Source organism: Mizuhopecten yessoensis, unplaced genomic scaffold, assembly GCF_002113885.1.
Source record: "Mizuhopecten yessoensis strain PY_sf001 unplaced genomic scaffold, ASM211388v2 scaffold213, whole genome shotgun sequence".
Taxonomy (NCBI): Eukaryota; Metazoa; Mollusca; class Bivalvia; order Pectinida; family Pectinidae; genus Mizuhopecten; species Mizuhopecten yessoensis.
This window is the reverse complement of record NW_018403434.1, coordinates 860613-888503: the sequence shown is the minus strand read 5'-3', so window position 1 is coordinate 888503 and position 27891 is coordinate 860613. Positions and strand designations below refer to the sequence as shown.

Sequence of the window (27891 nt, the reverse complement as noted above, 5' to 3'; positions counted from 1 at the left end):
ACGACTGTGGGCGTAAACCAAGGCACCCTGGGTCTTCTGCCTATATAAGGAACGTGTGTGAAATCTTATAACAGAGAGAAAGAAAGGAACTTTACAGATCTATAAACTGTAGAAGCAGGACAATAAAGGTAAGATTCTGCATTTAAAACTACTGTGTTAAGTTAACTTCATTTGTATACGTTATATTCCAAACAAATGCTTTTAGTCAATGTTTATTATACAATTATAGCATGGTGATGAGGTCGATACATGGTTTTATCAACCTAGGTTAGTAATATTGCTAACCTAGGTCGATAAAACCATGTATCGACCGAAATCACCAAGCTACAATGGTTTTATTATTTTAATTCATTTTTTCAAAATTGATGAAAAAATGTAAAAAAATATTTTTTTCATTTTTTTTCTCCATTTTTTTTAGTCACAAATTTTAAAATCAACTAAACACAATATCAGAAAAATAACAAAATATCAGAAAAATAACAAAATATCAGAAAAGAACACCTGTTCCAGAATCTATTTGTAGCAGGTCAATAACACTTGTTCTACCAACTTTTTTGAACACCTGAAAACCACTCAGGTTTATAACTACTTTTACAGGTGGTCACCTCCAGAGATATGACCATTAAAACTGATTGATTGAATAAAATACATTGAAAATGCGAAAGCCAAGATAATATTATAAACGGGTTTCAAGGGAGACACCAAGGGTTGGTTGGTTAGTTATTAAGGTTTAACATCAACATCTCAGTTCATATGATATGTGCTGGAGGCAGGGAATGATGGTGTATTTGCCTCCTTGTTATAGCGCGAATCTGATGCCGACTTCATAGTTCTACCTCGTTGAAATATCATGCCGAAGACACACAGCAGCCATGAGTTGTTGCCAGTACTCTAAATGCCGAACGTTAAGCAGGGAATATAAATCCCCTTCAGAATTAGGGATTTGCTTTTTAAAAAGTGACCAAAATAAATATGCTTCACCCATTGCAATATTTCGGATCTTTATATCTCTTTCTACTTCTAAATACCTCTTATTTCATAGCGCCTAACTTGGCAATAATTCACTTTTGGTGTTATTCTTGAACGTTTGCCCAGGTGAGGAAGGCAATTGGTTCGCACATGCACGCTTGTACAATACACTTGGAGACACGTCCTTAAATAACCTTGCCTGTTTATAGAACGTTAAACAAAATAAAAACACTCCCCAGGCCGGGACATACCAAGGTCCTTAAACACGATACGTATCACTTCCTGCTTAACGACCAGCATGTAGGGTAATGGCTACAACTTGTTCACCCGTTGTCACTATAACGTGACAAGGCGGAATGCTTTGCTGGCTGCCTTCGGTATTGTATTTCATGACATTACCTCGTGATAGGACGTTAAACCCGGTACAACCAACCAACAATTGTTATTAGATTGCATTGGCCATCAACCAACAAGAGATTTTTTATATTGATATAACAGGTATCGCATGTCTTTTTATACCCCCTCAACGAAGTTAGGGGGAGGGGGGTATACTGGAATCACCCTGTCTGGATGTCTGAATGTCTGTCGTCCACAGTAACTTGTTCGGAGAACTCCTCCTTAACTACAATATAACAGGTGGATTTCATTGCAACTTTGCATGAATGATCGGTATCTTATGTTGCTGTGCACTGGCATTTTACTTTGGGATTTCGACCCTTTTTGATGGAGTTATGCTCCTTTGTGCGAAATACTTGTTTTTTTTTGTTGTTGTTGGTTGGTTTTTTTAATAAAATAGTGATTAACTCCTTAATGGTAGGAGACTAAATTGCTTTGCATTAGTTATCCTTTAGCTTACAGTTCTGGTTTATAATGGAGCGGGGGTAGTTGTTAGCCTTTGGGTTACAGTTTTAGTTGAAACAGAAGATATCTTATCCAATTCCAACCTACCTAAAACTATTTGTCTGCAGCCACTGTCACTTTTCAGGTTGACGCTTGTTACGTTTGTTGACGTCGCTGAAGTTATCTGCTTTAGTAGATATGACGTTGTCGGCTACAACTGCCGTGCTGTTGATATGTTGTCTAAGCATTGGCAACGTGATGACAAAATCGACATCGGATATCTACCGGGAGTTGGAGGAAGTCTTGGAAGGCTTAAATGAGGAGACGAGAGGGGAAAATACGGAGGAATCGGATTTGTATTCTGACACATTAAATGGCGATGCTGTTGACGTCATGACGCGAATGTCTAATGCCAACTATGAAGCCGCAAAGACCGCCATTGACAGCGCTAAAGAGAAGCTGAAGGACGAGTTCGCGGTACGGAATCTTCACTTTACAACAGGTATGCTTTATTACATTAATTTACTTGGCCTTAGAAATATTGATAAAGTGCGGTATATCTTTAAATATATTAGAAACAATTGTTCGTCGTGCTTATAATGTTCGTATATCTGGTGTTGTCTGAAGTGAGCGGATGACGGTGAATTATTCGTTAATATGTGTATCCAAGAATATTGTTGTGTTTTTCCCCAAACTAATATGTACTACGATTTCTAGCCCTTAAATCCTTATATTGACAAGTTTATAAAATTTGTCTCCAGCACACACACATACACACATAGAAGCACGCTCTTGGCTTCCAATTGGACGCCAAACTCGATCAACTAATCAACAAAAATATGACAATCGTTTACTAAAACGAATTTACCACTCACATTTAAAATATTCGTTTTATATTCAATATAACTGCATTCCTAATATACTTATATACAAACTCAACAATCTACGACCCAATGACAATTTTTTGATAATGGTAGATAATGAAATATCAATGTTATGATCAGTTTATGATAACGACCATTACATTTGACTTTATAATAATAATAATAATAACAGTCTTTATTTAAATTTGATTACATATTGAGTCAAAGACTCGTCTCCTCCCATATGGTCAAGAATATTAAAAAATGTACATTATAAAATATACAACAATGATAAAATAGTACTATGAATAGTTAATTGGTAAGATAATTTTACAGGTACATTTTAAATCCACTATTATCACAGAGGCAACTCTAAATGAAACAATGGCCCGAGCTTTCCAGCGGTGGGGGAGAGCCCTACCAGCATGGTCAGCCCAGGTTACATTTTAACTAAACAATAGTTACATAAATAAGGCTAAATTACAAAAATTACAAAAATGATGAGCATACATGTTTTTAACCCATAAAATACTTTTTGGCACACTTCTTAAAAGATAATAGACTTTTACAATTCTGTACATATGATGGTAAACTATTCAATATATATGGACCTTGATATGTAAAAGACCTTCTAAAAACATTTGTTTTAAAAGATGGCATATAAAATACATTCTGTGTTGATGATCTGGTAGGTCTTGAATGGATATCGGATGTCAAAGTAAAATTGTTCAAGTAATCTGGAGCCAGGTTGTTTAAGACTTTGTACATTAAAATGCAGTGGTTGTAGGAAATTCGTTTTTTAAAAGGCAACCATTTAAGTTTGCTAAACATTTCATTTGAAGCTGTACAAAAATCACATTTCAAAATAACTCTGGCAGCTCGTTTTTGCAGTTTTTCAATCTTTGCAAAGTGGTTCTGTTTGGCATTTCCACAGATATTAGATAAGTAGTCAAAATGGGGATGAATGAAGCAATTGTAATATGTGAGACAAGATGATTGGGTCAGGAAAGGTCGAAAGCGTCTCATTTGGAAAATTTGATATGCAATCTTTTCTGCAGTATCTGCAATTTGTTTATCCCAAGATAAACAATCGTCAATAGTAAGTTTTTTCTTGTTTCACATTTTCTAATTGTCTGTCATTTATAAAAACAGATAAATTTTCAGATTGTCTACATTTTCTTTGTAAAGTTCCAATTAACATAACTTTAGTTTTTTCTGTTTTCATCACACCATTTCTGAACTAATTTGGCATCATAATTTAAACTGGAATTGATGTTTTCAATTGATTTGCCATGTGTGTGAGCAGCTGTGTCATTAGCATACATGTTTACTGTTGAGTTTAGGGTAGATCATTTACATACAAGATGAACATTAAGGGCCCAGGGATTGATCCCTGGGGGACACCGACTGTGAGGGGTTGAGGATCACTTAATGATTTTTTGAAATTAACTGTTTGAAAACGATCAGTAATGTAGCTAGTAAAAAAGATGATAGTGTCTTTAGAACAACCATACAATCTTAATTTGGCAAGTAATCTGCTGTGGTCTACAAGGTCAAAGGCCTTTCTAAAGTCTAAAAATAAAACCCCTGACAAGTATCCCTTTTCAATGGAATCATACCACGTGTTTGTAATTTTTGTCAGTGCAGTCTGAAAGGAATGTTATATTCTAAAGCCTGATTGGCTTTCTAAAATTAGATCCTGGCTGCATAAAAAGTTTTAAAGTTGTTGATGAATATGTTTTTCGAGACATTTGGACAGAATTGGTAGTACTGATATTAGTCTATAATTACTGTTTTTTCTTTATTCCCTTTCTTAAAGACAGGAATAACTTTAGCATTTTTCCAAAAACTTGGAAAGGTCAATAATTTACAAACTATAGGTGCAATTGCTTTGGTACAACATTTCAAAAAATTAGCTCCAATATTGTCAAGTCCAGTTGCTTTGGAAGTATCTATATCTATGAAGTATTTGTGTTGCCTGTGTTGGAATATGCCTGTGAAGTTTGGGATGGGTTGTTCTCTGGCAGATCTAACTAAACTTGAACAAGTTCAGCTTGAAGGAGAAAGAATTATTACTGGCCTGCCCTCTTTTTCTAGTAAACAATCGCTGTATCAAGAGTCCCAACATGAACCTCTATCTGAAAGAAGTAAACTTAAGAAACTTTCCCTAATGTACAAACTCCATAATAAACAAACACCTTCTTATTTAACTAACATTCTTCCTCCTAAAGTATGCGAACGCAATAGCTACAACTTGAGAAATACTGAAAACTTCACTGTTCCCAATTTCCGACTGTCTAGTTCATTCCAATCCTTTATTCCTTCTTCTATAAGACTATGGAACGATTTACCAAATACTGTCAGAGAGCAGCCATCCGTTAACATNATGTAGCTAGTAAAAAAGATGATAGTGTCTTTAGAACAACCATACAATCTTAATTTGGCAAGTAATCTGCTGTGGTCTACAAGGTCAAAGGCCTTTCTAAAGTCTAAAAATAAAACCCCTGACAAGTATCCCTTTTCAATGGAATCATACCACGTGTTTGTAATTTTTGTCAGTGCAGTCTGAAAGGAATGTTATATTCTAAAGCCTGATTGGCTTTCTAAAATTAGATCCTGGCTGCATAAAAAGTTTTAAAGTTGTTGATGAATATGTTTTTCGAGACATTTGGACAGAATTGGTAGTACTGATATTAGTCTATAATTACTGTTTTTTCTTTATTCCCTTTCTTAAAGACAGGAATAACTTTAGCATTTTTCCAAAAACTTGGAAAGGTCAATAATTTACAAACTATAGGTGCAATTGCTTTGGTACAACATTTCAAAAAATTAGCTCCAATATTGTCAAGTCCAGTTGCTTTGGAAGTATCTATATCTATGAAGTATTTGTGTTGCCTGTGTTGGAATATGCCTGTGAAGTTTGGGATGGGTTGTTCTCTGGCAGATCTAACTAAACTTGAACAAGTTCAGCTTGAAGGAGAAAGAATTATTACTGGCCTGCCCTCTTTTTCTAGTAAACAATCGCTGTATCAAGAGTCCCAACTTGAACCTCTATCTGAAAGAAGTAAACTTAAGAAACTTTCCCTAATGTACAAACTCCATAATAAACAAACACCTTCTTATTTAACTAACATTCTTCCTCCTAAAGTATGCGAACGCAATAGCTACAACTTGAGAAATACTGAAAACTTCACTGTTCCCAATTTCCGACTGTCTAGTTCATTCCAATCCTTTATTCCTTCTTCTATAAGACTATGGAAGGATTTACCAAATGCTGTCAGAGAGCAGCCATCCGTTAACATGTTTTAATCATCGATTCAGCGTAACCAAGGTTACTTGTTGCCTGTTTTTTTTCATGTAGGAAATCGAAACTAAATATTTTACATACAAGATTGTGTCATTCATGTAGTAGTTTAAACTATGATTTGTATAGAGTTCATATTATAGGTGATCCAATGTGTGCATGTGGAAATGAGTGTGAAAATGCGGTCCATTATTTTTTTGATTGTATGCTGTATATCAGACAAAGACAAATTTTGATTGATGATATCTCACGTTATTGTAGTATTTCTCTCAATGTTAATCTGTACGGTTCTCCAAACTTGTCAGATGAAGACAATGAAAATATCTCCCATATAGTCCAAACCTACATTAAAAATAGTAACAGTTTTTAAGGTCAGTAGTATTATCCTATCATCTCTCTTTCTTATTCTTCTAAATTTCCCTTTTTTCCCTTTTCTCTTCCTTTCTTCTTTGTTCATATCTATATATATATATTATAAATATATTTGTTGTTGTTGTCATGTAATCAATATAATGAAATGTATTGGAGAGGGCGTTTCTAAGTTGAGTTAACTTGTGCCTAATTCTTTTTGTTGAATTACAAATAAAATATGTTTAAATCAAAATCTGTATTTACCAAAAACCTTTCAACAAATTCTTCTTCAACTTTTGGTATATCAAAGGAAGCACCCTTGAGTTTTTCCTCATTGAAAAACCAGAAATCATGTCATCTATACAATCAAAGGCATCGAGAGAGGACCATGGAATATTTTCAATATCTTTGTTGAATTTTGAGTCATCAAAGTTCTTTAAACATCTATATTTAATTGTATGTTGTTCCTTTGTAAATGTTTTGCCTCTTCTTCTAACTTTTCATAATCTGGGGGTCTGTATATGGTTCCTAGGATAATGGGATTATTGTGGGACTGCTTAACTTCCACCCATAGAGATTCTATATCTTCAGTTTGTAGATCGTGTCTTAGTTTGTACGTCATGTCACTTTCAATGTAAAAGGCTACTCCTCCGCCTATTTTATGTAATCTGTCACAACGAATTAAATCATATCCACGGATTTGGAAATCTTTGTCCGGGTGCTTGTCAGTGAGCCATGTTTTACTTAGTCGAAGAATTTCTAAGTTTGAATATAAAACGACAGATTGAACCTTATCAAATTTACTGTTCAGACTTCGAACGCTCCATGATGAAAAACGAAAAACTTCTGGTGCATTTATAGACAGAAGTGTTTCAGGAAACTTAGGTTGTTCACTGGCACTTTTATCTTCACATATGAAGACTTACGTATGTACATTATACCTGAGGTGCTTTAACACGCCTATAATATAGCAACACATTTGCGATATGCAGGTGTTCACTATTATCTCATTACATCATATTTTTAGTACTTTAAATTTAGTGCCTGTGATATCTAACTAAATGCTGCTATATTATTGTATGTTTACTCGCTGATTATGTGCTAGCTTTCTGTGATAGTGTATAGCTTGTTTGTTGTTTTCTGTTTGCTTTTAATCATGTTTGTTGCAAAAATAGCGCAACAGCGCTAATGTTTCTCTGTTTGATATATGCGACGTTAAATAAAGTTTCTTGTATCTTGTATCTTGTATCTTGTATCCCGACTTTGTCTCATTCGTAGATTAGTTTATCTTGCTACATTAATAATGTGAAATTTTCCCGCAGGTATTGACAGTCCTCCCGGAGGATCAACTGCAGCCTCGATGGCTGGTCTGAACGACTTGACACACGGGTCAGAAGGGGAACACGAGGAAAATAAAACTCTGATAGCTCTGTTTGCTGCGGATATACTTATTAAAAAGTGAGCAGCATCCGTAACATCGGGAATCGCTATGAATATTGCTTTAGAAAGATTTAAAAACTTACAAATCCAAAATATCTGTCTTATTTCGTCCGTACTATAAGGTATTAATAATCAGAATTTTATTAATATTCTCCTACGAAAAGTGCCCGTGGAATTTAAGAAAGATACAGCTATTCAAATTGACGCTTGTCTCTTAATTACTCGTTTATTTGATGTCATTTCCTTAATAATGTGTTATCGACCTTGTATTAGCCCTTATGACCTCTTTTGTGTTGATGGGCCGTTTAGAATGAAGAATTGATATAGAACATTATCCTTCCTATTAACACGATTTTAATGTTCTGACAGGTCTGGAATAACTGAAAATAAGAGAGTAGTTTAGGACTGCCCTTAAACTACATTCAACAGATATTAAACTGCCTTACTCTGAGTTTAAACTTTCCATTAAAAATTAATTACAAAAATTGTCTGAAGAAATGAATTTATTTTCGGTAAGACAATGTAGGAACAAGCGCATCAGATAAACGTGCGTGCAGGGCAGAAGTTGTCCCTAGAAACTGACCTTAACAACCTTCATTAGGTATGCTTACAATTAACGAAATTAAAATTAATCTTATTTCCCGAATCCAAACAAATACGTGAAAATGCCAGTTTTACTTTGAATCATTTGGATAATACAGTTTCTGTGCCATTAATAAATTATTATCTACATTCCAATCATTTGTACAGAAATATGTGATATCATGTTCTACAATCAATTCGTATGCTATGGATGTGTTGTTGCATTTTTAACATTTTATCCTTTAAGTTTAGGTTTAAGCTTGATGTAATCCTTTTTGTAAACTCTGTATTTAGTGTTTTATGGCCAAAAATTTCAAACGTTTCTGACGCGAAGTAAAACAATACTGTATTGAAGCTATATGTATGAACTGTTTTCCAGAAGCTTTAAAACACAACTCTGGGGGCGGGTCCTGCTTCAATCTTTATCCAATATCGTTTAAATGAAGAGCAATTTGTAATGATGTAAATGGAAAAATAGTACATGATCCATTTCAATCATTTTATTTATTTAATATCTACTTTTGTGTAATTGTACACACAATATATTTCCGACAGCGGCCAATTCACGTCCATCGAGAAGATGCAGGAGGATAAAAACGTGAAAAATGCGTTTAGTGATGAAGACGGAGACTGCGATGGAAGAAATCGTCCAGTGGTTCACGTCGATTGCTCGATGGAGGCTGACTCGAAATACAGGAGAATCAATGGCACCTGTAATAACATACAGAATCCGTTATGGGGGTCGACAGGGACGCCCCAGGTTCGTCTTTTAGATGCTGAGTACGAAGATGGTACGTATACTTAGTCTTCTTTGTATTTTCACATGTTCACACGTTGTCAGTATAATGTGACCGGGCGGGAAGCTCTGCTAGATACCTTCGGCATGGTATTTCAGTGAGGTAGCACTATAAAGTCGGCATCAGATCCGTGCTATTACAAAGAGGCAAATACCCAAACAGACCCTGTTTCTAGCACACGTCCTTAAATGTACACATATACAACACACATGGAGGCACGTCCTTAAATGTACACATATACAACACACATGGAGGCACGTCTGTAAATGTACACATATACAACACACATGGAGGCACGTCCGTAAATGTACACATATACAACACACATGGAGGCACGTCCGTAATTGAACTTAGCTGTTGAAAGGACGTTAAACCCTAAACAAGCAACCAACATCTAGGCCTAATTTTTTTAAACTGCATTTACTTGGCATTTATACTTTGTACGGATGTCTGCCTTCCTCCAATCAGTCCCAAACTAAGACGCCAAGAGGGCTTGACTTGATATTTAAGCTACAGGGATATAATTTAATTAAATATCATTCTGCAGCTTTTTTTCAAATATTGGCTCTGTCTCCAAGCAACACCCGTCCCTCATTGAGTCTTTTCTTTTTACGTCCATGAAGCAGGGTGGATTTTAAACATTTACATCAACTTTCCCTTATTTTACCCCGCCCAAACCTCGAATCCAATTTGCCTAAGGATGCACTACACAAAATTTCTTTTAAATTCCTCCAATCGTAATGAACGAGAAGACTTTTAAACATCTATTACTATGCTACTCCTATTTGTCAAAGGGGCCACACTCTCTGAAACAAAAGGGAGTCCCCATTGTCACACAAACCCTGGTTAAAATCCCTCCAACCGTACAGAAGGAGAAAGATTAACCTCGATTTCCTTATCCGGCTCCGCCTCTATTATGGCAACATTATTCGTGTATGCAGAATGTTCCATTGGCTATTGATGCTCAAGTAAAAATCATCTAAGCTGTTCAGGACTTGTGGCGTTTTAAACGAAAAGTTGACGGATGGACGCCGCGCCACGGCGAAAAATCACTGGTCCTCTGGACCGAGGTGAACCTGCATATAAAATTTGAGAAAAATTAAGTGTTTTCCTCGCAACGAAGATGGCTGCCTGGCAGCCACCTGGTTTTTACCATCAGTCTTTCAATGAAACATATACAACTATAGACTAAGGGAAAAATTCATATAAAATCTGAAAATCTGTTCAGCATTTTGTGAGAACTAGAGATAAAAATTGTTTAAGATCAGTCGGCCAACGATGATTTTAGTTTGGAAATTAATAGTCAGTACATCCGGAAGTCTCCAATCAAGTGTGCCTTTACCTGCTATCATGGTAACATTGAATGATAAACCACTTGTAAGATCCCTTCCGAGTCTCCGGCAACACCACCAAACAACACTGATGACGTACAAAAATTGAACTTAGACCTCCAATGTGTTTGTTGTTTTTCATATGTCCTGATTTGAAATGAAAGGTAGAGATATTGAGCATGATAATACGGAAGTTACCTTCCGGCTGCGCATGTGCAGTGAATATGTTAATACATCTTGATCAGGTTGTTGTGAATGACGTCATTGTAACCTTCTGAACTAACATGCGAGAGTTGTTTGTATCGATTTACGATTACAAAAAGGTCGGTAAGATTCAAGGAAGAAAATATAATGTTATCAGCGACGAACTCTGTTCACAGAGTGTTGATATTTGTATCTCTCATGTTATATATATATATTGGATATTAAAGTAGGGGAAAAGGCTTTTTCCTAGTTTTACACCGAAATATAACTTTTATAATCGTTGTAAATTGTTAACTTCTCAGGGATTGGTGCAGTACGGACAACTGGAGTGAATGGCGATCTACCAAGTGCCAGGACACTGTCCATAACAGTGCTACGAAACGAGAGTGACCCCCAGACACCCGATGACCCTATCAGAAGTGTGATGGTGACGGTGTGGGGTCAGTTTCTTGACCACGACCTCACAGAAACCCCTATGACTAAAGGTATATATATAACAATTCATAACTCCTACAAGGCAATGCTATGTAATTTAAAAATGGGTTGTATAGTAGAGATTATAACGTTATAATAGATATTTAATGAAATCAAATCATATTTTCAATAAGATTTATCAGTTTGAACATAATGTGATATCAAAGTTTAACTTTCTACACATTAAAGGTGTTGCAACGTTTATCAAGCTATGGCTCAGGGCTCGTCATTGGTATTTCAAATTCGTAAAAAGATAAGCCAGGATATATAATGTCAATGTTCTTGCAGGTAGGAAGGACACCAATGTTGGTTGTTGTTCACTACCCAAGGCGGTGAGAGACCTCAGGTAAGATCATGAATGGAATTTCTTTATTCTATTTTTTGGACTTCCTTTCAAAAACAAAAGCAGTAATCATGCACAGATTTGGGGAAAGAGTATTCCTGCTGTAACCCACTGCATAAAGTCAGAGGCGACCTAGCGGGTCCCACTGCATAAAGTCAGAGGCGACCTAGCGGGTCCCACTATAGACTGGGTTATTTATTCCGTGTCTTTTACATATTGAACTCTGGCCACCACTGCAACATTCTGATCTTTTCTCACTTCCCTAGTCTTTGCTCCTGAATCGGAGCGTTGTTTCTTCTGTATACTCTGTTACGGGGAACGTTTTATAAACAATGGTTCTGCTGCCCCCATTGCACCTTTATGTGTTTCCTTAACATTTCCTATTGCTTCCTACCGCCTTCACTGGCAATACCTCTCTTTAGATCCAAGTGCTGAACGTTCGCCAAATGAGGAAAACGATACGTTTAGTCCACAGACCGGACCATACAAAAGTCCTTGACATGGTAGTTGTCGTTGCCTGCTGAACATCCAACATTAAAGGCAGTTGAACATTTTGTTAACCTGTTGTCAGTTTAATGTGAGCAGTCGGAATTCTTTGCTTGGTGTCTTCGGCATCGTATTTGTTGTTAATTCAATTTGAGCGGAGAGAACATTATCTTTGGTGTCGTCGGCATCAGATCCATGCTATCGCAAAGAGGCAAATGGTACATTACACACTTGGAGGCACATACACATAACCTTACCTGGGTCATGTTGTACTCTGTTTAACGTCCTATCAACAGCTGAGGTCATTTAAGGACGTGCCTCCATGTGAGTTGTAAATGCGTGCATGTTTGTATGTGTGCCGGTGACTGGGCATTTACTGTTAACGGGACGTTTAACTAGAGTTAACCTTTATGACAGTGTCTCCTTTTATAATTAGGCACCCGTCCCCATATGACCATAGATTATGTGAAGGCTAAAACTCCAAACAAACAAACAAAATCGGCTCGGGGAAAGAATAGGCCTTCTGTATCATATTGCATAGTCGTAAGAGGCTTGTAAAGTGGAGCTCCCTGCAGAATTCGAGTTGGTTTCATACCTCGTCTTTTATATATGAGACACTCACACTTATAACAGACCTGCTGTAACATACTGCATGATTCTAAGAGGGGAGAATACTGTTGGGGCCCCTGCACAATCGAGGTCGTCTGCTGTCTCTCTACAATGAAGACATGGAAGCGGCCACGATTGATCTGCTGCCCTAATGCCAACATTTGGGATCTTTTAGTTCTCTATCATTGTGTTATCTTCTTTCTCTCTTATCTTTTTTTCTGACGGTGACCCTCGATGCATTCGTCTTCACGTAAACATGTCAACTCTAAACAAACTAAAGCATTACTGAAACAAACAAAAATATCTGCTACCTCCAATGGAACACTTGGAGCATATTCTATTTCTATGATGAAATTTTATGACGAGTGCAGAATACTTTATCCGGATGAATATGAATTGTACTGTACTGTTCAATATTTGTTCAGTTTACGTCCATGTTATTTGATCCATGTACTTAAACATTTTGTTGTCATCATGATGTGTTAAGGGCAACGGGTTATTGCGGATTCTTGTCTTTTTTGGGGGGGAGGGGTAAACATCGGGTAGTTGATCGGGAGTCTGGAGCCAGAACAAACACTAGTTAAAATATTTCCTCCATATATTTTAATAACGATTTTGGTAAAGTGTCATTATCACGCAAATCTTGTTACTTTGTGAATAAATGCTTTCCAGGACGACTCAGTGCGCAACTATTGAAATTGAACCCAACGACTACCATTTCACAACAGATTGTATGGACCTAGTGCGATCCTTACCGACCAGAGAAAACCCATGTGTTCCAGGTATGTAAACATGTATTACTACGGCTAAAGTAGACGAAATCATATGACGTATCTTAATTTACAATGAAGATAATTAACTTACAATGAAACATCCTTAGCGATCAAATCAAGACCGTTTATTTCCCTTTTTGCCGAACCGTGTAACACTCTTTCTTAAAGTAAGGGTGTTTGTTGAACCTATTAACTATTTATTGTGACAGGGCACCCTAGGAAAAATAATGAAATCAAAAGAGCAGTAACATCGGGAATTCAATGATATTCTGATACAGAACATTACCTTTCCTATTTACAAGGTTTTATTATGATGACTCCTGATCTTAATTTTGATATCGAGTCATGTCGGATTAACTGAAATGAGAGTAGATAAAAGCAGCGATAAGTCTACAATCAGCAGAAATTAAACCGTCTTATTCTGATTTTAAACCTTCATAAGGATTTTTTTTATTAAAATCGGTCGGTAACATAAATGACCCTATAGTTCAGCGTTCGCCCATGTGAGGAAGGCTTTGGGTTCTGTCCCCTGGCCGAGACATACCAAAGTCTTTAAAAATGGTTGTTTCTACTCCTGCTTAACGCTCAGCAAATTAGGAGTGGGACGACTGGTTCACCAGTTGTCAGTATAATGTGACCGGGTGGGGTGTCCTGCTGGGTGTCTTCGGCAGTATGTTTCAATGAGGTAGCACTATAAAGTCGGCACCAGTTCCGCGCTATCACAAGGAGACAAACACGAACATATCGCAGGCTCCCAAAATACACACACATACACTACACGCATACATCTTGCACACAGGGGAGGCCGTCCTTAAATGACCTTAGCTGTTAATAGGACGTTAAACAAAATCAAACAAACAAACAAACAAACAAACCTTCAGCCAATAAGAACAAATATTTAACAATGACATTGCAGATCTCAAATCACTTTTCGAAACGGTCAGTATTTCTACAATTCTAACCCACCTAACAACTTGATCTTTTCAAAAATATATAACTAAATCATAGCCACTTATACATTTATCAAGTTGACGTTGTCTTTTAAAACATAATGTTTTACAACTAATTTGTCGCTATTGATTTTTGCCTGCTTTGAACATTTTAAAATTTAGATTTAATGTGTTCCGTTCTGGTGAACGTCAGTGTTGTTTGCCCTTAAATGACCTATTGTCGATAGACCGTGAAACTAAACAAATCCCTAGGCAGGTCTATCCTAGGTTTCTTCGATGTTCCCTAAACAGATGTAACAGGGGTTATTATTTTTTTAATGCCTACGCTAGGAGTCGAACGCGGAAACTCTAGTTGACCTGTCTTACGCGCTACGAACGAGCTAAAGAGAAGTTTTTCCCATCAGAGTCGGTATGAAGCGGGTGACATACTCCCCTATCTCACACTCACGTAAGAATTGTAGCTGCTGCCCCAAATGCATAATCGTAAGAGGCGACTAAATTTGGGATATTATCTTTTCTCTTCTTTTTAACAACTTTCTTCTTCCTAATGTCTCCCTTGACAATGCCCCACTTTTGGCCTTTAGTTAAGCGTTCGCTCCTGTGAGGAAGGCTTTGGGTTCTGTCCCCTGGTCGAGACATAACAGAGTCTGTAAAAATAGTAGTTTCTACTCCTGCTTAACGCTCGGCGATTTAGGAGTGGAACGTTGTCAGTATAATGTGACCGCAGTATATTTCAGTGAGGTAGCACTATAAAGTCGGCATCAGTTCCGCGCTATCACTAGGAGACAAACACGAACATATCGCAGCCTCCCAAAACACGCACGCATACACTACACGCATGTATCTTGCACACAGAGGAGGCCGTCATTAAATTACCATAATTGTTGATAGGACGTTAAACAATTCTAAACCAAACCAAACCATCACATACACGCATGTTTGCATACACAACACACATGGACACGTGTCCTTTAATGACCTTAGCTTTTGATCGGACGTTTCAGCCTATAAAACAAAAACAAGATTCGTTTTCCTCGTCTTTTCGGCGCCGTCCCCAGTCTTTGTAGAACCTAATCTGTTCCGAGGACGTTAAACCAAAACACTTATTATCGAACTCTAGGGTAGACACAGAAAACAGATCCAAAATGTATCGTGCTGACCAAGTAGTATTGTAATCCGTTGTGTGTATGACGATTCGGGCATAAAAACACATTCGCTGTATAATGATGGCGATAAATATACATTAACCCCCGTACTAATGCGTGATATCTATTTTAGGAGTTCGAGAACAAATCAACGCCATCACAATTTTCATCGACGGATCCCAGGTATATGGATCTGAGGAATCTGTTGCTGGGAGTCTTCGCTCTTGGACCGACGGTTTAATGAAGGTCAAGGGAGACAACCTTCTACCTGCAAATGAAGATACCGCATGTCTGCTGACAAAACGCAAAACCCATTGCCTGTTAGCTGGTACGAAACACTTCCTGCATATCATAGAAAAAAGAAAGTACTGCAAAACCCCGATGTATCCAGTTTTATCAAACGTAATAGGCAACGAATATGGTCAGATTAAATAAGCACTTAACTTTGCAATTTAACCCACGGTGAGTTCCTTTGTTTTTGAATCTCTATTGCGTTTCTTATTGAGTGATATTAAAAACAAATAACTGTTGTCCCTATGGAAACACCTCGGCTCTATATATTTTCTTTTTCTCACATCCCTTATCTCTCTTTTGAGGGGGTGTATCCGAATGTGTTCTTTTTACCTTAGCTCTGTAGAAAATTGGTATAACACGTACGAATATGATCTTACATTTTGGATGTAGAAATAGTTCCAGTATCGTTAGAGTGAAAGGAATGCGGAGCTGGGTGTTTGTGGAGTGGTATTCCGAAATGGTAGCAGTCTTAAAGTTAGCTTTAGAACTCCGCTTTCACAAGAAGCAAAATACAGAAACACACTGCCGCAAACATTACTAATGGTGGCACGTCCTGAAATGACATTATCTGTTAATAGGACGTTGAACAAACTAAAACTAAATCAATTGTGATAGGACGCTTATACCATATGAAGCAGAGTAAACATAATCAATATGTACATAGATGTTATGGATGAAATGTCTGTTTCTCGTTGTTTTATTTCGTCACTTAATTGTAATACTTGTTTCTCTTACACTCACTAAGATAATAAGGATATGAAAACCCTTGCCCCATATACTATGTCAACCTATACATATAAAATAATCACAAGAAAAACGGAGATATGAAGCACAAATCAAATGATTTCTAAATTACTTGGGTGTTTCTGCATTTTCTACTGTTTTGAATTTAGGTGACGTGCGTGTGAACGAGAACCCTCACCTTGGAGCCATACACATTGCCTTCGTACGATACCACAATATTCTGGCCAACCGTTTCAAGGCTCTTGGCCTTGCTGACGACGAAGAGATATACCAGAGGACCAGGAAGATCATCGGTGCCATTATGCAGCACGTGACCTTCTCGGTTTGGTTACCTGATGTGATCGGGGAGAGGGCCATGAGGAAATACAGACTCACCTTAGACGACACGGATCCATACGAGTAAGAGGAACTGCTGCTTATGTTAACGATAAAAACAATATCATCCCAAAGAAAACTCTGTACCGAATTTAGTCATTCATTTTACAACTGTTATTTTTCGTATTTAACAATGATGAATATATATTTCAACAGAAAAAAAGTCAAATGCAACTGCTTTTCAAATATGGACTTAAATTTGTCTTGCGAAACTTTTAATTTTCAAGACAATTAACTATTTGAAATATTGCACTTTAGAGTTGGTAAAATCAGAGATTTCCGTTATTTTCGTCAGATCACAGAGGATGGAAAACATTTTTCTCGACGATTCATTGGCACTTTTTTCTTCTAAAAGACTGATATTCATCATGATCAAAAGCATTTTTTTATATTGAATCGTAAGTTGACTGGACCCATAAGTTGACCCATTCGATGAAATTTAAACAATAGGCTAATGCGCCTGCACAAGGTAAATGTGAGTCAGCTCCAGGCTTCTAATGAAATCATACATAGTAATACTATTGTAGCCAACCATGTCGGTGTGTGCCTTGGTTGGCCTTGTATTATGTAGGGACCTTGGCCTGTTCTTCTGTGGTCAGAGACGACAAATGTAGAAGTCCTTGCAGAATTAGGTGTTTACATTCTTGTCCTCTGTTTAAGGGGCATCGCAGAAACCAAAAGCGATTCGCATTCCCAATTGGATTTCTAATCAGTTCCTTTCTCTCTTACCTACTCTTTCATTTTGCCAGTCTCTCCTTAGAAACCCGTTATCATATTACCTAATGCATTTAACTAATGCAAAACCGTAAAATCCCAAATAAACAAAAGTACAATTTGTTTCTTTAATGAACATATTTGAAAACAAAGCAGTTCACAGTTCTTGCCAGCCCCAGATTTAATATCCCTAAAGCCAAGGTAAAACTCCCAAATACCTGCCAAGTGTCCCGAAGTGTCTTAATCTCTCTCCCATCTAGTCGACATCTCCTATAAAATGTCAGTTTGATGTTTGTCTGGTCGAGTTCATCATTTCTGAGAGACCCTCTAATAAAAGCTGCACGACTCCTCTGTGTGACAACTTCGTGTTCCAGTGCTTTATCTTGGTTTTCACCTCATTTTATGGAAGATCCTTCACGGCAATATCATACAATTACATTATATTTGATAGCTGCAGCGACATATTTACGTAAACTTGTCCTCGTACTAAAGGCTACCCTTTACCTAGGGAACGTTGTTCCGGTGCAGGACGCCATCAACGCGTGCAGATGTTCTCTTTTGAGAAAAAACAACCAAATATCCATTCTAAAGTCGTTCTCAGTTTTTCATGAGGTATTTTCACACTGACACCCTGTGATAATGGATTACTTCTACTCGTAGGCGGTGTTAAATTATATACAGATCATAAAAATATATCAATCATGAACCGATAATTATATTATATAAATATGCTGATAACAATTGTTTGTTGCGAATGAAGTAGGACTTATGGTAGGAAGCTTCTGTATTGATATTGTAATCTGTATATATATATATATATATATGTAAAGTTAAGTGACAATAACAACCTTGCCTGTATTTTGCAGCATTCGATTCAACCCGTCTGCCATTAACGAATTCAGTACGGCAGCCATGCGATACGGCCACACACTAGTTTCCCAAAACTTGCTCCAGCTGGACGATGGTTTCAAGATCACAGATGATTCGGATCGGCTCGATAATCACTTCTTTAGACCAGACATGGTCTCTGACAAAACGCAGCTACAAAACTTAGCCCGCTGGATGGTCTCTTTGTCGTGCAAGAAGTCGGACGCGTACGTAAATTTTAATAAAAGTTTCCTAGGACAGAAATATTTGATAAACCGCCCCTTTGTAGAGCAATAGAGCCAAAATGATAATTTACAACGAACTAATAAAGGTGTATCATTTTGCGGTATACTTTTGTATTCAGTTTTTAACATTTTACTAGATAAAAGATCAGTATTCATTCAGTTTAATCATTAATCATTTCTGCCAGACTTATCCCGATCTATCTTCTGAATGACTTTATCGTTGCTTTGGCATTAAAGCAAAAAATCACAAAACGTCTATGTTTAGACTTCTTGTTCCAGATTTTTTGTCCCAGCGATACATGATGACTTATTCTTCCCACACCTTCTAGACGGACTTGACCTTGGTGCACTCAACATACAGCGAGGACGCGAACACGGGCTGCCAGGTTACACGAAATACAGGAAATTATGTAAATTAAGTGTTCCTGCGGACTTTGATGATCTGAAAGACCATACCCCATGGTTCCAAGAGAAACTGCGTAAAGCCTATACGTAAGCCTCTTTGATGTTCATGAGTCAAATAACGCTATGAAAAAAGGCCGTGGGATTGCATATCTTGAATACTTATCAAGCAGATATCCAGGTTTGATTTGCACGAGCAAACCCATATTTAATGTGTTTAGGTAGGAGAGTACTTTTACCTTTATTTTTTTATTTGTATACAGGTACATGGCCGATAGAAACTCGAAAATATTATATTTTCAGATGTTTTGTCCAATTCATCATTGGGGATAACTTTCAAAGTGGCAAAATAATTTGAATAAATGCGCAGACAACAAATTTTACTCTGTAAAACCCTAAATCAGTAAATGGTCCATGCAAGTCTTCGGGTGGGCCATTCATACATTACCCATTCTTATTTATCAAAACGCGAGGACCAGCCTCATTGTGTAGCATGTCACGAATCATTTACAGTAAAGCACTTGCTATTAGATTTCATTGACCTTCAGCCTACACGAGCAAAAAATCATAGTCATATAACAATTCTCAAATATCTCTTCGAAACGGTATATATCACAACCATTCTATCCTACCAGAAAACTGTTAGTTTGTTCACTAGATACAATTTACCATAACCACTTTTGCTTTCCAAGTTATGTCATTTACTTTTACAATTTTTGTCTATCTTTTTTTGGCCCTAAAGACTTCTTCCCTGTTGATGGGCCGTTAGGAAGTAAATACATAAATAAATCGTCGTTTAGACGAAATGAGGACATTGACTGTTTGCCGATAGAATGATTGACTTCTATCAATGTTTACTGTTTTATCTGTATGTAGGGATGTGGACGACATTGACCTGTTTGTCGGTGCGATGTCGGAGACTCCTGTGAGTGATGGACACATAGGAAGCACCTTCGCCTGTCTGATAGGATTGCAGTTCCGGGCCCTGAAACGAGGCGACCGCTTCTGGTTTGAACGTCCTCAACCGCAAGGATTGACGCAAGGTAAAAAGACATTAGTGCTGCAATGATTATTATAACAAATGCTTTCTTATCAAACGTTTAACTTCGATGCCTTTGGTTGCGGGTTCGAGTCCCGGCACTGCACTGTGTTGTATCTTTAAGCAAGATACTTTACTCCGCTTGTTCTAGTCTACTCAGCTGTGAATGAGTACGTGATTGGGCTTAGCTAGAATTGTAGAATCCTAGCTGTAAGCGCCGAAATGGCAGTGCCGGCTGTATGCTCCCCATGGAGTTAAGAAAGACATTGGCTGGTTGCAAAGGGCCTATAACCACGGATAAGAATTTGTGAACCGCTTTGAGACGGCCTATGAACTAGGTTGTGATAAAACCTCGAATTATTATTATTATAATTGGTTTATATTTTCTGTACAGAAGCTCATGATATCTATCTGGCTATTAAACACATGACATAAAATGATGTACCGAATTCAGTCATCTATTATGATATCCAATCTATTCTACAGAACCTTCGAAATAAAACTTTTTTTAAGAGTATTTCACTTAGTAAAATATTAACAGCATTGCAGAGACGCAAAAACGGTTTTATTACTACCACCTGTTGATTTTAAACTTCATTTTACTGATTATTTTAACCGTGAAAGATAAATTGTGTAAGGCAAATAATTAGAAGCGATGTGTCGACAACGTAAAATCGGTAAATGGTATCCAACCTTTAGAAGAAGAAAAAACGAGACGAGGTTGTTCTTGCCCGTCTCCATTTCGATTATTGAGAAGCGAAGACCAGCCTCAATGTATAGCATGTCACGAACCATTCACTGTAAAATACGTGTTATTAGATTGCATTGACCTTCAGCCAACACGAGAAAAGTTTTAGTATATTACAAATCTCAAATCCTTCTTTTTACCCTGCATAAACAAATCGGTCTGTTCCAAAATATCTAACTAATCATAATTACTATGGTTTTTATTTTAAGTTCACATTTTTCTTTTCATTTTCTTTTTCATTTCTATTTCTTTTCATTTTGTCTATTTTATCTACGTTTTATTGGCACCGAAGACCTCTTCTGTGAGATTGGCCAATAAGAATGCAATAACCAACTATTTTTGGAATGGTATTCTAAATACCGCGCGAGGAGGTGCTTTAAATCGTTATGTCTTTTAACATTTGCTGTTGGATTTGTTTATGTATTATATGTTTCTTTTTTGTCTTTCCAGCTCAGAGAAATAATATAAAAGCATTTCCTTTGGCTAAGGTTTTCTGTGAAGTATTTGGCTTACAAAAGATTCAGAAAAACATTTTCCAAGTACCAAGGTAAGTTAGTTAAATCGTACAACATCTAAATGCCTAGCGTTATGAATAGTATTAACTTGTACAGAATATCTCAAACGCGTCATCACGGGAATATGGACTGGAAGGGAGTCTTTTTTACGTGCGCCAAAAAGTATATTGACTGAAATAATCGTATGTAAATAACATCCTAATGCACTGCTACAATGTACCGTTAAACTAAACGAGGACAAAGTGTAAGTCAAAACGAGAACGTTAGGATACGGTGTATTGCATTGAGGAAGCAAATCAATGTTGCGTCTTGAATGTCCCCGAATCAGATGTTATAGAAAACAATCCCGAATTTGAATAGTGTCCCATATTAGTTGCCACTAAGGGTCATACATTGGAATACCTCGGGCCTTATTTTCCACGAACCTGCACGCGTAAATGACCACTGTATGTGTGTTCCTTCACATTTTCACGTTGTCAGTATAGTGTGACCGGGCGGAATGCTGTACTGGGTTCCTTCAGCATGGTATTTCAGTGGAGATAGCACTCTAAAGTCGGCATCAGATCCGCGCTATCACAAGGAGGCAAGCACACCAACATATCCTGTCTCTACTCCTACATGGAGGCTTGTCCTTAAATGACCTTAGCTGTTAATAGGACGTTAAACAAAATTAAACAAATCAAAACCAAACCTTTTACAGGTCGTTAATGTATTTGATGTTATTGCAAGCATTATGTAAAATATATTCAAATCAATTGTATTTTTCAATGAAAAGTAATCCATTTTTATTTATTTCTGTTAAAGGTTAAGTGAATTCATCCCCTGTTCTGATCTGCCCGACATCAACGTCGACCTTTGGATGATGTGAGACCAGGTGGTACCGAATCGATGTCAAGCGGATAGAAATTCTACACTATATATAATGGCTCTTTGTTATATCTCCAGACAGTACCCTATAATGTAAACGGCTGCTTACATGTAACAGTTATCTGTCAATAAATCACACTTTTGCATCAGAGTTTGTAAATAAAATCTTCATTTTAAACATGAAACATGAGATATTATGACACTATAGTTGTTAATTATCAAATATTAATTAGAGGTTATTTTTCTGGCTGAAAATCTTTACGCTGATACTTATTAACCCCTCGCGACAAGTCGTTGACGTGAAACCCAATACAACCGACCAACCACCCAACGTTATGACGTATCTAAAACAAAATTTTACATTTCTAATCATATGAAGTAACATTTATGTCTCCAAATATATAATAACAGGTCTGTCTACTGTCTACTAGACACATGTTCAAGATATCAACACTCTACAACCTTCAACTTAGTACGGGGCCCGCGAAGGGGCATGGTAACTCACGGGTTCGTAAATGTATAACATGTCCCTTCGCGGGCTCCGTAGTTATGGGGTGAATGAGCTTGCTGGTTTTCTTTTGTGGGTTGTTTCCCTTATACCACATCAACGGCTAATCGTTTCGTGATTCGAAGGCTAACTAAATTATTTCTCTCGTCATTTGACTCACACAGTGCAGCGTTGTATTTATTGGTTAACAATGCCGTTTCTACCTCATTCAAATATGGCTATTAGCGTATAGAAGGCTATAACTGTGTTTGGATATGATAACAAAGAGACTTATACATCATCGTGGGATACATTTACAGCTTTAGAATAATTCCAGAGATATTAAACAAAAATCATATTATTTCTACAGAAACTTTCTTGGCTATGGCTATTGGCGTATAGAAGGCTATAACCGTGTTTGGATATGATAACAAAGAGACTGATACATCATCGTGGGATACATTTACAGCTTTAGAATAATTCCAGAGATATTAAACAAAAATCATATTATTTCTACAGAAACTTTCTTGGCTATGGCTATTGGCGTATAGAAGGCTATAACCGTGTTTGGATATGATAACAAAGAGACTGATACATCATCGTGGGATACATTTACAGCTTTAGAATAATTCCAGAGATATTAAACAAAAATCATATTATTTCTACAGAAACTTTCTTGGCTATGGCTATTGGCGTATAGAAGGCTATAACCGTGTTTGGATATGATAACAAAGAGACTGATACATCATCGTGGGATACATTTACAGCTTTAGAATAATTCCAGAGATATTAAACAAAAATCATATTATTTCTACAGAAACTTTCTTGGCTATGGCTATTGGCGTATAGAAGGCTATAACCGTGTTTGGATATGATAACAAAGAGACTGATACATCATCGTGGGATACATTTACAGCTTTAGAATAATTCCAGAGATATTAAACAAAAATCATATTATTTCTACAGAAACTTTCTTGGCTATGGCTATTGGCGTATAGAAGGCTATAACCGTGTTTGGATATGATAACAAAGAGACTGATACATCATCGTGGGATACATTTACAGCTTTAGAATAATTCCAGAGATATTAAACAAAAATCATATTATTTCTACAGAAACTTTCTTTAATGGTCCCTAATTGGTCATATATTCGATACCAAATTTTCAAAACGACATTTATATATTTCTCGTTCAAATCCTTTATGTGTTCTTTGAATCGGTGAATAGCTATATGGTGAATCTGGATTCTAAATGGCAAGGATATTTAGCAATTGGGCAACAATGATATGACGTCACAAAATCGGATTTTTTTCTATAGTGCGGTGCAGAAACTGAAACGTTTTGTGTGGTTTCTGAGCTTGTTTAAAAGAAAAGAAAAGTACTCCTTCATTCCAAATGATGTTGAATAGGAAAATTCCTCTCTCGGAAATACTTTAAATCAATTTGAAAACCACTTGGGTGGAAGGTCAAGATCGTACACTCCTTGGCATTAAAGATTCGTATCGAAAATACGAGTTGCCTCCCGTTGAACTACCAGCACGTGTCGGTTTCTTACGCCTATCAAAGGTACAAGGTAACTTGTTATCGGACACGAACACTCTGCCTGTTTAAGACTCTCTTATTATCACTAACATACTCTCATGTTGTTCATACAATAACCAAAAGTATGTCGTTTTAACATCAGTGTAACCATTGAGTAACATATGGCAAAACTAAAAATACTACTCCAGATTTAACAGTGACAGATGATCTACAGTGTCAGATGAAATCACAAATTGCTGGGTGTGGCTGGCACCTCCTCATTAATATAGTGACACATCCGCCCAGAGTCTGAGAAATGGTTGGGTGGCACAGGGGATGGCCCCTCGCCTTTTGCCAAGACGCCCAGGGATTGCTATAGAAGTGGGAAAATAAATTTTATAATATAGGACGTCCTGAATTCATATTTAAGAAAACTACCCACTATACCTATGATATGTCCCAGACGAGATGTTTATTACTAGGTCGTCCTAAGTACATACAATGTATATGTGGAACAGATGTTAATGACTAGGTCGTCCTAAGTTCATATATGTGGATCAGATGAGAATTACTAGGTCGTCCTAAGTACATTATGTGGAACAGATGGTAATGACTAGCTCGTCCTAAGTACATATATGTGGAACATATGGTAATGGCTAGCTCGTCCTAAGTACATATATGTGGAACAGATGGTAATGACTAGCTCGACCTAAGTACATATATGTGGAACAGATGGGAATTAGAAGCGGAGTGTCGAGTACCGCAATTTGGCCACGCGGACCTTTATTTCCAGAGTTATGGCCCTTTTGTTAAATTTTACTTGTCAGAGTTACATCTCCAAACCTATTTCATGCAGCAACCTCAGACTATGCATGCAGACACCACTTGGGATTCCGGGGTGCAAATCCAGGCTATTGCAAGGAGGCAAATACACCAAAATACCCCTGCTTGCAGCTCATATACACCAAAATACCCTGCTTGCAGCTCATACACACCAACATACCCTGCTTTCAGCACATATACACATGCACGATACACAAGACACATGGAGGCAAATAAACCAACATACCCTGCTTCCAGCACATATACACCAACATACCCTGCTTCCAGCACATATACACATGCACGATACACAAGACACATGGAGGCACGTCCTTCATGACCTTACCTGTTCCCAGATGTTTAACCCTTTACCAACAACCAGTTAAAAATAGGATTTTGTCTAATGCAACAGAATTTGTTCCCCGTTACTGCTCTTTGACATTGTATTATTTATAGAAATAAGTGTTATGTACTGCCATGGGACACTCCGCGTGGCTGGATGGGTTACGATCGTTAAGGCAATGCTAGACTTTCTCTTGGGAATCACTGGAGTAAACTAAAGACCATACCAACCAACTAACAACTTTTGTCGACACATATATATACAATACAATATACAATAAGTCTGAACCAATCGATGGATGTGACTGATCTGTTATATATTGACACGTATATGTGTAATACACGTCACAAACATTATCTAGCGTTACGTACTAATGAATCCTTTAAATATTGAATGAGGCATCTACCAGGTGTAGGATTCTGAGAATAAAATAGCAATTGGAATAGTTGGCCACGGCGTCGGGCTTACAGAATGGATGTTGTGGCTATTAGAATGACTGGTTGGCTGTCCGTGGCCCTACTGACCACCCTGTGTTGTACCGTCGTCCTCCAGACACAAGGTCAGTGTATGTTACGCTCAAACATATCTCAATGTTAACCGAAGTGTCCCATTGCTCATAGATATGTTCATTTAATAGTTACATCGACGCCTATCATATATCTGAAAAGATCACCAAACGGGGTTTTGGTCGATTTGAATTTTCTAATGACGGGATATTGAAAAATGTTGTGCAACCAATAGTTTTCTTTAGATTATACCAATAAAATAACGAAAAAACAAACTGGTAGTGTTTAAACGAACAGTGGGAACAACAGACCGATACCCCGTGAACATTTTCAGCGATAGTTATACTTGGAAATTAAAAACCTTAACAGTAAGTAGACTTGGTGCGTTTTGCTATATATATTTTTTTACAAATTGTTGTTGACTGATTCAAAGGTATTTCCTCTGTCAACCAAACAACTAAATCAGTCATTAATTAAACATATTTGATCGATCTTTTACTTTCGTTGACAGCGACGGTTACCCAACCGGTCCCGGAGTTATGTGAATGCGACTGTGTTTATTACGAAAAGCTCAACAAATGGCAGGAAAAGACCGAAAAGGAAAAAAAACGCAACATCAGCACCGAAGAAAAATTGGAGGAAGCAGAAACCGAACTGAAGAATACCCAGAAGAAACTGTCAGTGAACACATCCACGCTCTCGTCCACTGCCCGGAAGTTTGTTAGTGCTGAAGACAACCGCACTTCCGCTGTAGGTATAGGTTACTTTGGCGCTGCGTTTCTTGGCATCATCTTCGCCAGCATCGTTATGTGTGACTTGATTTCAATCAAACGCCATTGGCACAACGGAAAGACTGGTTCCTCTGTCAAGGTAGAGAAACGTCCCTAACAAAAGACAGATCAGTGTAGCCGATGACCGCGAAGTGTCTCGGAGGATCCTTTGTGGGGGAAAGTGTCTGACAAGTTTCCAAAGTTGTTTGTGTGATTAGGTATTTGTTAATTGTGAAAGGGCTCTTAGTGTTCCGTTCTGTTCTATTTTGATATCATAGTAGACATTTTTCGATCTCCATAGATTTATTAAGAACAAATATAAAGCAAAATAATTCTAAAATATTTTTTAAATAAAACTTGATACATTGTCTCTTCTTTACTGTTTACACATTTTTCAATACAAATGTGTTCCCCTAAATTTGTTTGCCATTGTTTTTCAATATTGCACAAATATTTGCACAGATGTTGTAAACGATATCATGCTGTGTTATCAAAGCGTCGTGACATCATGGTTTTACGTTTATTACATAACTACAACTGTTCTTTATATTGTATCTTGAAAACTTGGACCGAACAATACTAATGAAAGCCACATCGAGGTTGGAGTAATGATGTCACCTCACCGTAAAATGACGCTAAAATGTCCTGAACCCATTTTTATTTAAATCTGTCGATTTAATTATTGAATTTAAACCGAATACTTGCTGCTTAAACGCGATCTTACTACCTGGGTATTACAACATCTCGTATTATAGCTGTATTGAATATTGTACCAATTATTGCATGACCCGAAAACCTACTGTATCACTGCAATAAATGTACAACATCTACTATCTAGCGTGAGTTCCATGGCCAACGTGGGTATCACTAACGCCAGATCACAAAATGTGTAATACCATACGCTGTATAATGAGAGTCCAATACGAGTGTGAATCGATGTTATGATATCGCGATATAGCGTTATACCTATAAGTAACTCTTTCATATGGGCACGCGCCACTGAAATCTTAACGACATGCTAGTGTTCCGTTAATTCTATCTCGACAAGGTGCCCAGGAGGTTTTCCGAATTCATCAGTGGTGTGCCGAAAGCCATTATGATATTTTATGGAGAATATCACGAGATTTTCTCGGCAGTCTAGACATCAGTGCTCATTTTAAGTAAATTACAA

The 27891-nt window shown here is 37.2% G+C and overlaps 2 protein-coding genes across 2 annotated transcripts; both read left to right on the top strand.

Annotated features, from left to right (window-relative positions):
- The first annotated feature begins 82 nt into the window (after nucleotides 1-82).
- On the top strand, nucleotides 83-22454 carry LOC110463843 (myeloperoxidase-like). Its single transcript, XM_021518771.1, has 14 exons — nucleotides 83-128; nucleotides 1955-2311; nucleotides 7650-7785; nucleotides 8905-9140; nucleotides 10984-11166; nucleotides 11444-11501; nucleotides 13266-13375; nucleotides 15595-15789; nucleotides 16649-16898; nucleotides 18455-18682; nucleotides 18980-19192; nucleotides 19979-20145; nucleotides 21340-21436; nucleotides 22209-22454. Exons 2-14 carry the CDS (start codon nucleotides 2008-2010, stop codon nucleotides 22270-22272), a joined length of 2241 nt encoding a protein of 746 aa, XP_021374446.1. The 5' UTR covers nucleotides 83-128; nucleotides 1955-2007; the 3' UTR covers nucleotides 22273-22454.
- Nucleotides 22455-25861: 3407 nt separating this feature from the next.
- Nucleotides 25862-27128, top strand: LOC110463765. Its single transcript, XM_021518652.1, has 2 exons — nucleotides 25862-26003; nucleotides 26462-27128. Exons 1-2 carry the CDS (start codon nucleotides 25916-25918, stop codon nucleotides 26836-26838), a joined length of 465 nt encoding a protein of 154 aa, XP_021374327.1. The 5' UTR covers nucleotides 25862-25915; the 3' UTR covers nucleotides 26839-27128.
- The last annotated feature ends 763 nt before the right edge of the window (nucleotides 27129-27891 follow it).

Bases quoted from the DNA above. Each gene is read 5' to 3' on its own strand.
- LOC110463843 (XM_021518771.1), top strand. From the start codon at position 2,008: ATGACGTTGTCGGCTACAACTGCCGTGCTGTTGATATGTTGTCTAAGC. The intron at 9,141-10,983 runs GTACGTATACTT...TTAACTTCTCAG, and splicing joins AGATGCTGAGTACGAAGATG to GGATTGGTGCAGTACGGACA. The intron at 19,193-19,978 runs GTAAGCCTCTTT...ATCTGTATGTAG, and splicing joins AAACTGCGTAAAGCCTATAC to GGATGTGGACGACATTGACC.
- LOC110463765 (XM_021518652.1), top strand. From the start codon at position 25,916: ATGGATGTTGTGGCTATTAGAATGACTGGTTGGCTGTCCGTGGCCCTA. The intron at 26,004-26,461 runs GTCAGTGTATGT...TTTCGTTGACAG, and splicing joins CGTCGTCCTCCAGACACAAG to CGACGGTTACCCAACCGGTC.